General features: G+C 57.6%; 1 protein-coding gene across 1 annotated transcript in view; it reads left to right on the plus strand.

Moving 5' to 3' along the window:
• The first annotated feature begins 344 nt into the window (after positions 1 to 344).
• Positions 345 to 11718, plus strand: part of LOC117203600 (nascent polypeptide-associated complex subunit alpha, muscle-specific form-like) — a 35295-nt gene continuing 23921 nt past the window's right edge. The window contains exons 1-2 of the mRNA XM_033439033.2: positions 345 to 366; positions 8939 to 9578. Coding sequence (XP_033294924.2) covers positions 345 to 366; positions 8939 to 9578 — 662 coding nt within the window. The remainder of the gene's footprint in view (positions 367 to 8938; positions 9579 to 11718) is intronic.

The following is an 11718-nucleotide window of genomic DNA, read 5'->3' on the forward strand; positions in this document are numbered from 1 at the left end:
GGCCCTGGCAAATGTGTCCCTCCCTGTCCTTTGTTTTCCAGACTCTGACTTTCTCAAAGCCGCACCCCGACTTTGCCCAGCCCTGCATCAGGAGGTGTGCAGGTAGGAGCCCCTCCCCAGGTCACTTCATGGACAGCTGTTCAGGTTGTGATTCAGACCCTGCTGCCAGGAAGACAGAGTGGCGCTGTTGGGAAGAGCCCCGGGCCTTGTCCTGCCCCTGTTTGTAGTGACCGCAGGCCGCTACCATCCCCTCTCACCTGAATCCTATTTAAGGTCCTCTAATTAGATGGGGGTGGGGGTGCGTGTTTGGGCCAACGCCCCCCGTGCAGTGCAGCAGCTTCACGATGGGCCGAGAGAAGGACTGGGGTCAGCAGACTCACGTCAGGCTGGGCATGGGGTCCTGAGCCGGGTGGGGGATGAGACAGCCAAGCAGACCTTTCTGGGGTACTTGCTCCTCCTCTAGGGAATTGGTGCTGGAAGGGGAGGTGGCCTGGGCTTGGAGGCGATGCTGCTGGGCCATGGTGGGACGGGAGCCAGTGGGCTTCCAGGAAGGAAAGCTAAAGATACCCCCTTCCCGGCATGGCTGGAACGCTGAGAGGACAGGGATCCAGTTCCTGTCCTGTTGTCACCGGGGGACAGGGGGTGGTGACCAGGAGGGCGCTGCAGCAGCTGTGCTGGGCCGGGCGCAGCTGGGAGCTGGCGCCCAGGACCGGGCATCCATTGGCTGAGCCTCTGGGCTGGTGGGCGAGGTCAGGGCAGGGCCAGCGTGTTACTGGAAGCCTGGCAGCTCTGTCTGTCTTTCTGCCAAGCTGCCCACTGCATTCTTTGGCCTCCTGTTTCTAGGCGGTCTCTGTACAGGTCTTGGCCCTGGCCTGCCTTGAGCCTGGTACCATGGTGCCCATGTTTGGGGTCACTCGATCTCTTATTTGGGGCAGTAGTTGAGATGGGCAGGATGGTATGGGGGAAGCTGGGCTCCTGTGGGGCAAGGATCCCCTTTCCCCTGTGCTGTTCTGAAAGCTCAAGGGACCTGGGGGAGGGGACCTCTGTGTGTGCGCTGCATTGAAACCAGGGATCAGAGGCCCACGTCCGTCTGAGTATCCCAGGGTGTGTAGGTGAGTGTGAAGGGCGTGGGCGTGGCCTGTCTTCTCTGTGGGGATGCCCCGGGGGGTGCAATGTGCACCGTCTTCCCAGAGGTCAGCCTTTGTATATTAGACTCAGGATCTGCGTCCGTCGAGGGGAGGGGCGGTTGACGTCTGGCTGCCTAGTCCGCTACCGGTCGGCCCCGAGGGACAGCTGCCCTCGGAGTTTGTTCCAGAACATCTTCAGGACTCCCGGATGGTGGGATCCTGTGTCCCAGGGTGTTGGTGTCCTCCTCCCGCTGCCCTGGGACCGTGAAGTCAGGGAGGAGCAAAGGTTTGGACGCGGCAGCCAGTTTCGTGCGGTCTGGTTGTTGCGGCATGGACACCGAGATCGATGCCTGGGGTTTTTTTGTTTTCGTTTAATATTTTTTATTGTGGTAAAATATACATAACATAAGATTTGCCATTTTAACCACTTTTACATGTCCAGGAGCGTAAAGCACATTCACGTTGTTGTGCCGCCATCACCACCATCCATCTCCAGAGCCCTTTCTTCTTGTGCAGCTGAAACTCTACCCATCGACACTACGTCCCCGTCCTCCCTCCCCACGGGCCCCCGGCAACCTCCAGTCTACCTTCTGTCTCTGTGGAGTTGATTATTCTAAATACCCCGTATTAAGTAGAATCCTACAGTAGTTGTCCTTTTGTTGGCTTACTTCACTGATCATAATGTCTTCAAGGTCATCCATGTCGTAGCATGAATCAGAATTTCCTTCCTCTTTTAAGATTACACTGGACTAAGGGTGCCCCGTGTGGATGGGGTACGTTTTGTTTATCTATTCGTGCGTCTGTGGGTGCTCGGGTTGCTCCCACCTTTTGGCTCCTGTGGGACGCCTGGATGTTAATCCTGGCACCAAGGGGCAGTGGGGACCTGGGCACATGACAGGACGCCTCTGGACGTTCCATCCATGACATGGGATCTGTACCAGTTCCAGCCTCTTAGTTCTCATGGTGGATGAGGTCATACACGGGAAGCAGTGAGCAAAGTCCTCCAGAGGTCAGCCTTCATACTAGATTCGGAACCTGCAACTCTGTGGGGAGGGAGTGAAGTGGCAACTTTACCTCTCACGGCCGGTCCACAGGGAGTGGGAATAACCCTGCCCATGGGGCTGTGGTGAGGATACATGGGTGGCACTCGGTGGGGCTCGGTGGGACTCAGCCCGGGCAGTGAGCCCAGAGGGTGTGGCAGAAGTGGCCCTCCCGGGCTCTGTAGGAGACACCTCAGCTTTTCCTCACTTCTGCGCCCTCTCCTATATCATTCCTCAGGGCTCCCCAGCCAGCCTTCAGGAATCCTCTTGTGGGGCACCTTAGGTCTACCTGACCTACGTGACCAGGAGATTATCCTGTTCTCTGCCCTGGGATTCCAGGCCCACAAGCTTTCTTCCCTGCTCAAATCTGGCCTCAGTGCTCCTGCTGGGCCCTCTCCTTGAAGTAGGCAGATCTTTTCCAGGACCTTGAGCCCAGGGCCTTCTAGTGGGCAGAGGAGATCTGAACATCCAGCTGGCTGTAAGTGTGCTGGCTGCCCTCCTCCTTCCACCAGGGGCCTCCCTGCTGCAGCCAGGTTGGGCTGGCCCCAAAGAAGACAGCAGGATGGCTCCAGGAAGACTGTGCAGCCAGAGATGTGAGCCTGAACTCCCCAGATCAATGCGGGGAAGGCTGGCCAGCAGTGTCAGAGCCTGGGTCTCGGATTGCCTTGGGCAGGGCTTCCAACCCTCTCCCAGCCTCAGCCCCACACCCCCTTCCAGGCACTGACCTCCCCAGACCATTTCCTTCCCTCTTTCCTCCCTTGAGTCCCAGCTCCATCCAGGGAGGGGGCCCTGGGTGCAGGAGCCTTGATCCGACCACCTGAGGACATCAGGGCGGAGTCTTCCCCAGTCTCCACCCCACTCACCTAGGGACCTCTGAGCCTCAGTTTCCTCACTGGATCATGCGGCTGGAGGGCACCCAGCATGGGAGTCATTCAGGGTTAAATGGGAGAGCGCTGTAGAGGGCCACCCACGGCTGCACGCAATAGATGTTAACCCCCCTCTCCCCTCCCCAGTTCCCCTGTCTCTACACGGAGGGAGAGATAAGCTGACCTGCACGGAGAGTGGTGAGACAGAAGCTCAGAGAAGGGAGTTACCAGCCAGGACCACGCAGCAAAGAGGGGTGGTCCGGATGGGGTACCCCCCCCTTGCCCCTCCCCTGGCAGGGCTCCAGTTCCCTGGCGGGGTCCACGTCCCTATTCGGAGAAGCAAGACTGGGAGCTGTGATTTTCTTCCCTGAATCAGCTCATTCCCTGAACTGCTTCAGGAAGGAGCCGGGGGTGGCCTCACACTTTAGGGCATTGGGATGTGCTCTAGCTTTTCAAGTGCCTGGGTCTTCCTCCCATAGCCCTCTCCAAGCCCCCACCAGCCCCTGTCCCTACTGCCATCCCTCGTATGGTGGCCAGTCTCCAAGATGGCCCCAGTGATACCGTTTCCTGGTATTCACACCCCCAGTAGCCACTCCCACACTGAGTCAGGCCAATCTATGTGACCGATAGAATACAACAAAGTGGAAGCGTGTGATTTCCAGAGCAAGGTTGTAAAGCGTAGCCTCTTCTTTTGGCTCACTTGCTCTTGGGGAAGCCAGTCACCATTCCATGAGGATGCTCAAACTACCCCATGGAGAAGCTCCCGGGAAGAAGAACTGAGGCTCTAGCTCCAGGCTGTAAGATGGTGTCTTAAATAATATACGGTAATCGCAGGAGCGAGATCCTATCCCCTTTACCGTATTCTGTTGGTGGGAAGCTAGTCCTGGGTTTTGCGCACACTCACAAAGAGGAGACTATACACAAATGTGATGCTCTGGGGTCACCTTAGCGTGTGTCCACAGATGCTGTTGGGGGTTTTCTCCTGCCAGAGTCTTGCTGGCTCTGGAGAGGGAGAGGGTGTCTGCCTCCCAACACAGGTGTTCTGATTTCAGGCCAGTATGGCTGGTTTCTCAATAATGAGGCTTTTCTCCCTGGTGAGATGGCACGGTCTCATTTGTGTCATGCTTATTCTTTTGATTAACGCAGCTCTAACCCAACTCCTACAAAGTAATAACTCGTATCATATAACAACCGAGCTTACTATGTGCCTAATTAGGTAACTTAATTCATTATCTTATATAAGTATCACAACAACCATACGAGCATGTATTATTTTGTCATTGACTGTATGTCCTGAGGCACAGAATATACGCGAAATGCCCAGGGTCATCTAACTAACAGCTATTAGGACTGTGTGAAGCCAACTTACACTGGCTTAAGCAGTTAGAAGGGGGTTGTGTTATTGGTTCCCACGAGAAACATGCACAGGATGAGAGCTGGGCTTCAGGCACCACTGGATCCAGATTCGCCAGTGGTGTCACCTAAACCCTGTCTCTCTCCATCTCTCCATTCTGCTGGCTTCACTCACGGGCAGGCTCTCACTAGCGGTGACAAAAATGGCTGCAGCAGCTCTGGGTAAAGTCCAGACTGGCCGTGGGGCTGCTTGGGTCTTGTCCCCATGCTGGGACCAGCAAGGGTGTGCATGTTCTGACGGGGCCATCCTGGGTCACTCCCCACTCCAGGGGATGGGGGAGGTCAGCCCCATCAATGAGCCGCAAAGACCAAGAATGGTGGAGAAATGCCTACTGGGGGCCTTTTACCGAAAGAAGGGGAAGGGGCGCTGGGCAGACAAAGGCAGTGGATGGCCAGTCTGGGGACAGAACTGGGTTCCAAGCCAGTTCCGCCTGACTCCAGGGTCATATGCTGTCAGTTCCTGAGCCTCCCATGCCACCTCCATGACTGGGAGTAGGGATGAGGTGCCAGGTGTGGCTGGGATGCTGCCCCAGGGAGCCGGGTCTCAGTAGGGGGAGGGGACTGCCAGGTGCCACAGGGGGAGGGGGCCATGAGGAGCCTTTGCAGAAGCGTGGGACATGGGCGGGGCACTGCTTTCTCTCTGCTGGGGGGAATACGGCAGGTCACTCCGAACACAAAGCCGGCAGGTGGCTGTTACTAGCTTTCCCATGACCACCGGTTACCATTTTGGGGTGCATTTGGGATGATTTGTACTCAGTGTTTTAATCCTCACAACAGCCCTAGGAGGAAAGGAAATGTCACCATCCCCACTGAACAGGAAGAAGGCTGAGGCTCTGGGAGGTGGAATCAGCCCTCACGGTCCCACTGGTCCCAGATTCATGCTGCCTCATCCCCTCACTCAGAGGAGAGACCGAGGCCCAGGAAGGGGTCGATCGCAGAGCTTTCTCCCCACGTCCTGGGCACCTCGCCTCACCTTGGGTCTCCTTTGTTTGTTTAGTTGACATTGTATTTTGAATAGGTCATCTATTCGTATGGTTCACAATTCGGATGTGAAAAGGGTTGGCTGAATAATGTCCACACCGAATCCCAGACACCTGTGACTATGTTACCTTAGTGAGCAAAAGGGACTTCGCAGGTGTGATTAAGTTTAAGGACCTTGGGGGCTTCCCTGGTGGCGCAGTGGTTAAGCATCCGCCTGCCAACGCAGGGGACACGGGTTCGAGCCCTGGGCTGGGAAGATCCCACATGCCGCGGAGCACCTAAGCCCGTGCGCCACAACTACTGAGCCTGCGGTCTAGAGCCCATGAGCCACAGCCACTGAAGCCCACGTGCCTACAGCCCGTGCTCCGCAACAAGAGAAGCCACCGCAATGAGAAGCCTGCGCACTGCAACAAAGAGTAGCCCCCGCTCACTGCAACTAGAGAAAGCCCGAGCGCAGCAACAAAGAGCCAGCGCAGCCAAAAATAAATAAGTAGATTTTTTTTTTTTTCTTTTTTTTTGCGGTACGCGGGCCTCTCACTGTTGCGGCCTCTCCCGTTGCGGAGCACAGGCTCCAGACGCGCAGGCTCAGCGGCCATGGCTCACGGGCCCAGCCGCTCCGCGGCATGTGGGATCTTCCCGGACCGGGGCACGAACCCGTGTCCCCTGCATTGGCAGGCGGACTCTCAACCACTGTGCCACCAGGGAAGCCCAATAGATTTATTTTTTTAAAAAAAGTTTAAGGACCTTGGGATGGAAGGTGATCCTGGATCATCTGGGTGGATGTAAATGTAATCACAAGGGTCCTTATAAGTGGGAGGCACGAGGTCAGGGAGAGATGAGAAGACGCCGTCTAATGGCTTTGAAGATGGTGAAGGAGTGTCTTAGCTCGGGCTGCCATCATAAAGACTGCCCACCCTCATGACTTCATGTAACCCTGATCACTTCCCAAAGACCCCACCTCCAGATACCATCACATTGGAGGTTAAGGCTTCAACATATGAATTTTTGGGGGGACACAAACATTCAGTCTATAACAAAGGGGCCGTGAGCCAAGAAATATAGGCAGCCTCTAAAAGCCGGAAAATGCAAGGAAACAGGTTCTCCCCTAGGGCCTCTAGGAGGAGCACAGCCCTATGGACTCAGCTTAGACTTCTGGCCTCCAGAACTGTAAGATAATAAATTTATATTGTTTGAAGCCGCTAATTTGTTACAGCAGACAAAAGAAATGAATACATCCCCCCCCCATTCCCCCGCCACCTACTGCCCCTCCCAGAAGCAAACAGTTGGTTTTGAATGTTTCATGCATATACAAACACACACACACACACACACACACACACACACACACACACACCACACACACACACACACACACTTCCTTCCCCCACAAACCGTAGAATACTATACACCCTCCTCAGGGCAAGCCTGTCCTCCGGGTCACTGATTTGGATACAGCCCCCTCCTCCCACAAATACTTAGTGCAGGCCAGGTACTGTGCCAGGCCAGGGATGGGAGACACCCGACACACTGCCCTCGAGGGGAGGTTGAGGCACCAAACACAGCCGGCAAGGGCTGGGGGAGGGGAGGGTGAGAGTAACGCCTCCTACTTGCTGCTCAGAATCCACATCTGGCCAGGGACTTGGGGCTGGGGGATGCCGAGTCGTGCACAGGGTCATGCATGGGGTCCTTGCGGTGGTGACACGGTGGTGACACTACTCAGCATCTCGACTGGTGGCAGACACAGGTGATAGGATTATATCAACCAGACCCACACCCAAGGTGGACAAATTGCATGAAGGCCAGTGTGCTGGGTGTGATATTATACGGAGCTTTGAAAAGTGTTACCATTGGGGGAACTGAGCAAAGAGATCTTTCTGTTACTGCTTACAACTGCCTGCGAGTCTACATTGATCTCAATACAAATTTCCATTCAAAGAATTTATTTTTGGTGCCAAACTTGGGCTTAGGGGCTTCTCCCCTGTGCTCCTGGCCGCCCAGGCCCGAAAGGGGAGCTCCCCCCCCCCAGTCGGAGCTCCTTCATGGAATCTCCAGGTTTAGCCTGTGTCTCACCCACCAGGGGCACTCAGCAAAGGTGGGGTGAGGGACTGAATGACTGCATGAATGGATGGGTGAATGAATGTGTGAAGTGAATCTGTGAATGAATGCATGCATGCAGGCATGAATGGATGAATGAATGAATGCATGCGTGAATCTGAATGAATGCATGAATGGATGCACTCCAGGCAGGATGAAGAAGACAGGAAGGCTTAGGGCAGGAGGGTAACCCTGCTTGGACCTTGGAGCAGGACAGCGCCTCGAAAAGCCTGCCCACATGCCTGGCCTGAGACCAGGGTCCCCTTCAAAGGAACCCTCCCTGCAACTAACATCAAGGGACTCAAGTCCTCAGTCTGCCACTTCCAGACACCCTGAGGTGAATTCACAGCAACACTTCTTACTATGCCATCGCAAACACCCCCAAACCTCCCCAGCCCCAGGCTCCTGATCCTGCTGAGGATACCGGGGGGGTCTCCCCTCCACACTGCCATCCCTGTGAAGCAGGACCCTGAGCCTGGTGGGGGCTAAGGCGGTTGGGGGCTCAGATCCAGGTTTCCTCCCAGATCTAGGCCTCTTTCCCCATCCAGGTGAGCAGAGAGCCACCTGGGGGGGGGGGGGAAGGGGGAGGGGGGACCCTGTGCAGGGCTGAGCAGCCTTAGGGATCTTACTCTGACTTTGCTGCCTGGCCCCATGAGAACCCCACTTTCTGTCTTGTGGGAAACCAGGGGCTGACACAGGTGGCCTGGTAAGAGCAGGAGCCCCGCCCCCTGCCCCTTGCTCCTTCGTGCTTGAAGTCCCAAAGTTAGCCCGGGGCGGGGGTGGGGGGGCGGGTCGGGGGGAAAGGCCCTGCAGCCCCCTCCTCTGTTCCCCTGTCAGACCTCCCCAGCAGCGTGGGTGCCATCCCTGCGCCTTCCCAAAGGTCTTCCACCCCACCTTCCTCCTCTCCCTCCTTCTCTCCCGCTCCCCACCAGCCTCTCAAATCAGGAGTGGGGGCCGGTGAGCTGAGCTGAAGCCCGTCTCGGGCACTTCCCGCAGCCCGAGCTGAGCTGATCCGAGGGCACCTGGGCCTCCTTGCCCCGCACCCCGTCATTCCTAGCCTTCCAGAACCGCGAGCCTCCGCGTTAGGAAGGCAACTCGGAGGCCCCCAACCCTTGACTAGAGCAATCCCTGCTCGCCTTCTTTTAAGGAGTTTTTTTCCAAGGGAATAATTTGCTGATCACTCGAACCCCTTAAAAAAAGCGAGGGGGCGGGGAGAGAATAGTTCTAGTGCAGGGGGAGGAGCCGGCTGGTTCAACTGCAGGTCAGCGGACCTGGCCCGCGAGGCCTGCGCTCGGATTTGTTCTGTAGCAATAAAAGCGGCGATTTCTGAGGGCTCGGCCGGCACGGTCCTGGGCCCTTGCACCGCTGATGCTCACACGGCTCTGGGGTGGGGCTGACTGACACTCTCATTTTAAAGACAGGCAAGGAGGCGAGAAGACCTGCCCACCAAGAAAGAAGTATGGGAGGCACCCTTGCAGCTGCGCGCGGCGGGAGGCGAGCCGGGCGCGCATTGATCGCTGGTGTAGACGTAGTCTCTCTGCGCACCCGCGCCCGGCCGGCTGTCGGGAACTCGAGCCGGCTCCGCGCGTGCTTCCTGGAAACGTGCTCGCTGGCGAGGAGCTGCTCGGTGACGGCAGCCCTGGGCCGCCTCGCCCGAGGGCCGGGCTGGGCACCGCGGCGCCCGCGGGCTGCCGCCCCCGCAGGGCCGCCCGGGGCGTGGGTCAGCCCCGGTGGATCCGGCGCGCCGCCGGGCGGGCGGGAGGGAGGCGGAGGGGGACCCGCCGGGGAAGCCGTGGGGTGGTATCTCAGCTGCTGAGAGGCGAGCCCGCCTCCTTTCCGGGTAAACTTGCGGCCGCGCCGAGGGGGGTGGTGCCGCGCCGGCAGGGGGCGGGGCCGGCCGTAGCCGCGTCCCGCGATGTTGCAGGTGGGCCCGGGCCCCGTGATGGGCCGGCTGGGCCGGTCTCCCGACGCAGTGAGAACCCCCTACCCGCTGCCTCCCAACCAGAACCGCTTGGTACACCTTCAGGCACAGAATGTTTATTGGCCACCTACTATGCGTGAGTCCCCGGGTGCAGCCGACGGGGGTGGGGGGCTGTTTCTCCCCTTCAGGAAAATGTTCCAGTTTGTGGATTTATCTGTAAAGCATAGGCACCCTATTACTGGGTTTATATATCATGTACCCACAAAAGTTGAACGTTTCAAAGGATGAGATAAAGAGTAGAAATAGAGAGGTTGTGTTTCTTTCCATATGCCAATGGCTTGTCTTGCACATGCCCCGCCTTCCGAGACCTGGGCTTATTCTAGTGGCTGCATCTGGGCTGGACCTGGAGTTGGAGAAAACACCCCCACTCTCACCCTGATCCTCCCATTGGGATCTATATCATCCTGCCCCACCAGGCCCAAGGCTGAGGTGTCTTTGGGGCTCTGGATCCCACTTCAGTGGAGGGTAGCAGATGACAGGCTGGTATACTGGGAGGTGCTCTGAGGTCTGGGTTCAAATCTTGCATCTGCTGCTTCCTGGCTTAGTGACCTCGGGCCTCCCTAAGCCTCAGTGCCCTCTTCTGTAAACCTGAGGGGGCAGCATCTCCCCCCTGCCTAGCAGAATGCCTGGGTTGCAGGCTGCCCCCTGACTTGGCTCTGCTGCCAGATGGACACCCCTGAGCCACCCTAAATGGCAAGGCAGCTAGAAGCACATCCCAAGGGGCCAGACAAGGATATGTAGATTCAGACTGAAGGAATTTATTGTGTGTCTAGCTTAGGGTATGGTTCTGGTGAAGGGTAACTCTTAGTAAAAACCTGTGTCACCAAACTGAAGGGCTTCAGGGGAGAGGAAGGGTTCAAGGAGGAGTTGATGAGAGAGAAGAACGAGGAACCAAAGAGTCAGTCAGTTAGTCAACAAACATGAACTGAGCGTCGGCTCTGTGCTGGGCACTGTTCTGGGCAGTGGACAGTCAGGGTGCTCACTCAGCAGCCTGGGATCCCTAGAAACCCAGGGTGTCCCCACCAGGGAGCATCGGAGCCACCTTCAGGCCAGGGCTGAGGGGCCCCCAGGAGCTGGGGGGAAGCCAGGCCCAGAGCTGAGGTGTGGTCCCCCTGGGCGGAGAGTGACTCAGGCCCCGCCCAGCCTCCCCACCGCCTGGGTTTGGTTTGTTTAAGAACAAATTAGTCACGGAGCAGGCAGCTTTCCCGAAAATAAAATGAGAATCCCCAGGAAACAGGGAAAATTGAAGGCAGGCGGGTGAGTCAGCACGTGCTGCCCCCAGGGCTCCACTTTCCAAAAGGCTGCGCCCTCTTCCTCTGCCCCCTCCGCCCCTCCCTGTCCCCCCTCCGGGGACACTGACTTTAACCTCCCGTCTCAGCACGTTCTCTGCCACCACGAGGCTCCCCCTTGTTTTTCTCCTTCTCCCTTACTTTCCTCTTGTCCTCTCCCGACTCTCCCCTCCTGTTCTGCTGCCTCGCCTCCCTCGCCGAGGCTGTGGCCCCACGCATGCGCACTCACGCATTGATCGCCTTCCATCCTTCGGCCCCCGTTTGCATCGTTCGTACGTTCATAAGTTCCATTCGTGTTTACAGAGCACCTGCCAGGTCCGGGTGTCGTGGGCGGGAGGGAAGACGAGCAGAGAAAGAGAGAAAGCCTCCCCCGCCCCCAAGCTTGTGGGGAAAGGAGACTCCTGCTCGCAGACCTGAGAGGATGTTACGGGACACTCCATCCTCCCCCCCCCACCCCACCCCCGCTCCTCCAGTCACTCCCTCCGCTGGGACTGACAGAGCTGGGCCCCCAACCAATTGCTTGAGGACTTCATTCCGAGCTCTCTGTCCCTGCCTCCCTCCCCATCAGAGTACAGGGCCACAGGCTGAGTGGGTGTCTGGGGAGGCCCAACCAAGCCGGGCAGGAGACCGTGGAGGGGGGGGCCTTTCTCGCCCACTCTTCCTCCTTGTGCCCAGAGCCCGGATGATGATGAGCTGGGCTGTGTTTTGAATCTGAGGGATGGGATCTCATGGCCACCTGTTCCCTGTCCCCCCATCCTGAGCCTCCTGTGGGAGGAGGAGGCCAGGCCTCAGCTTTGGGCAGGACTCTGTGGCATGCCCCCTCCAACCCAAACCTCTGGGGGCAGCAGGGAAGGTTCCAGGCTGAGGAAGGGGATGGCATAGGGGAGCCAGGCCCCTGTGCACTTGGCCTCTCAGGACAGTGCCAGC

This window comes from Orcinus orca, chromosome 19 (assembly GCF_937001465.1).
Source record: "Orcinus orca chromosome 19, mOrcOrc1.1, whole genome shotgun sequence".
NCBI classification, from domain to species: Eukaryota; Metazoa; Chordata; class Mammalia; order Artiodactyla; family Delphinidae; genus Orcinus; species Orcinus orca.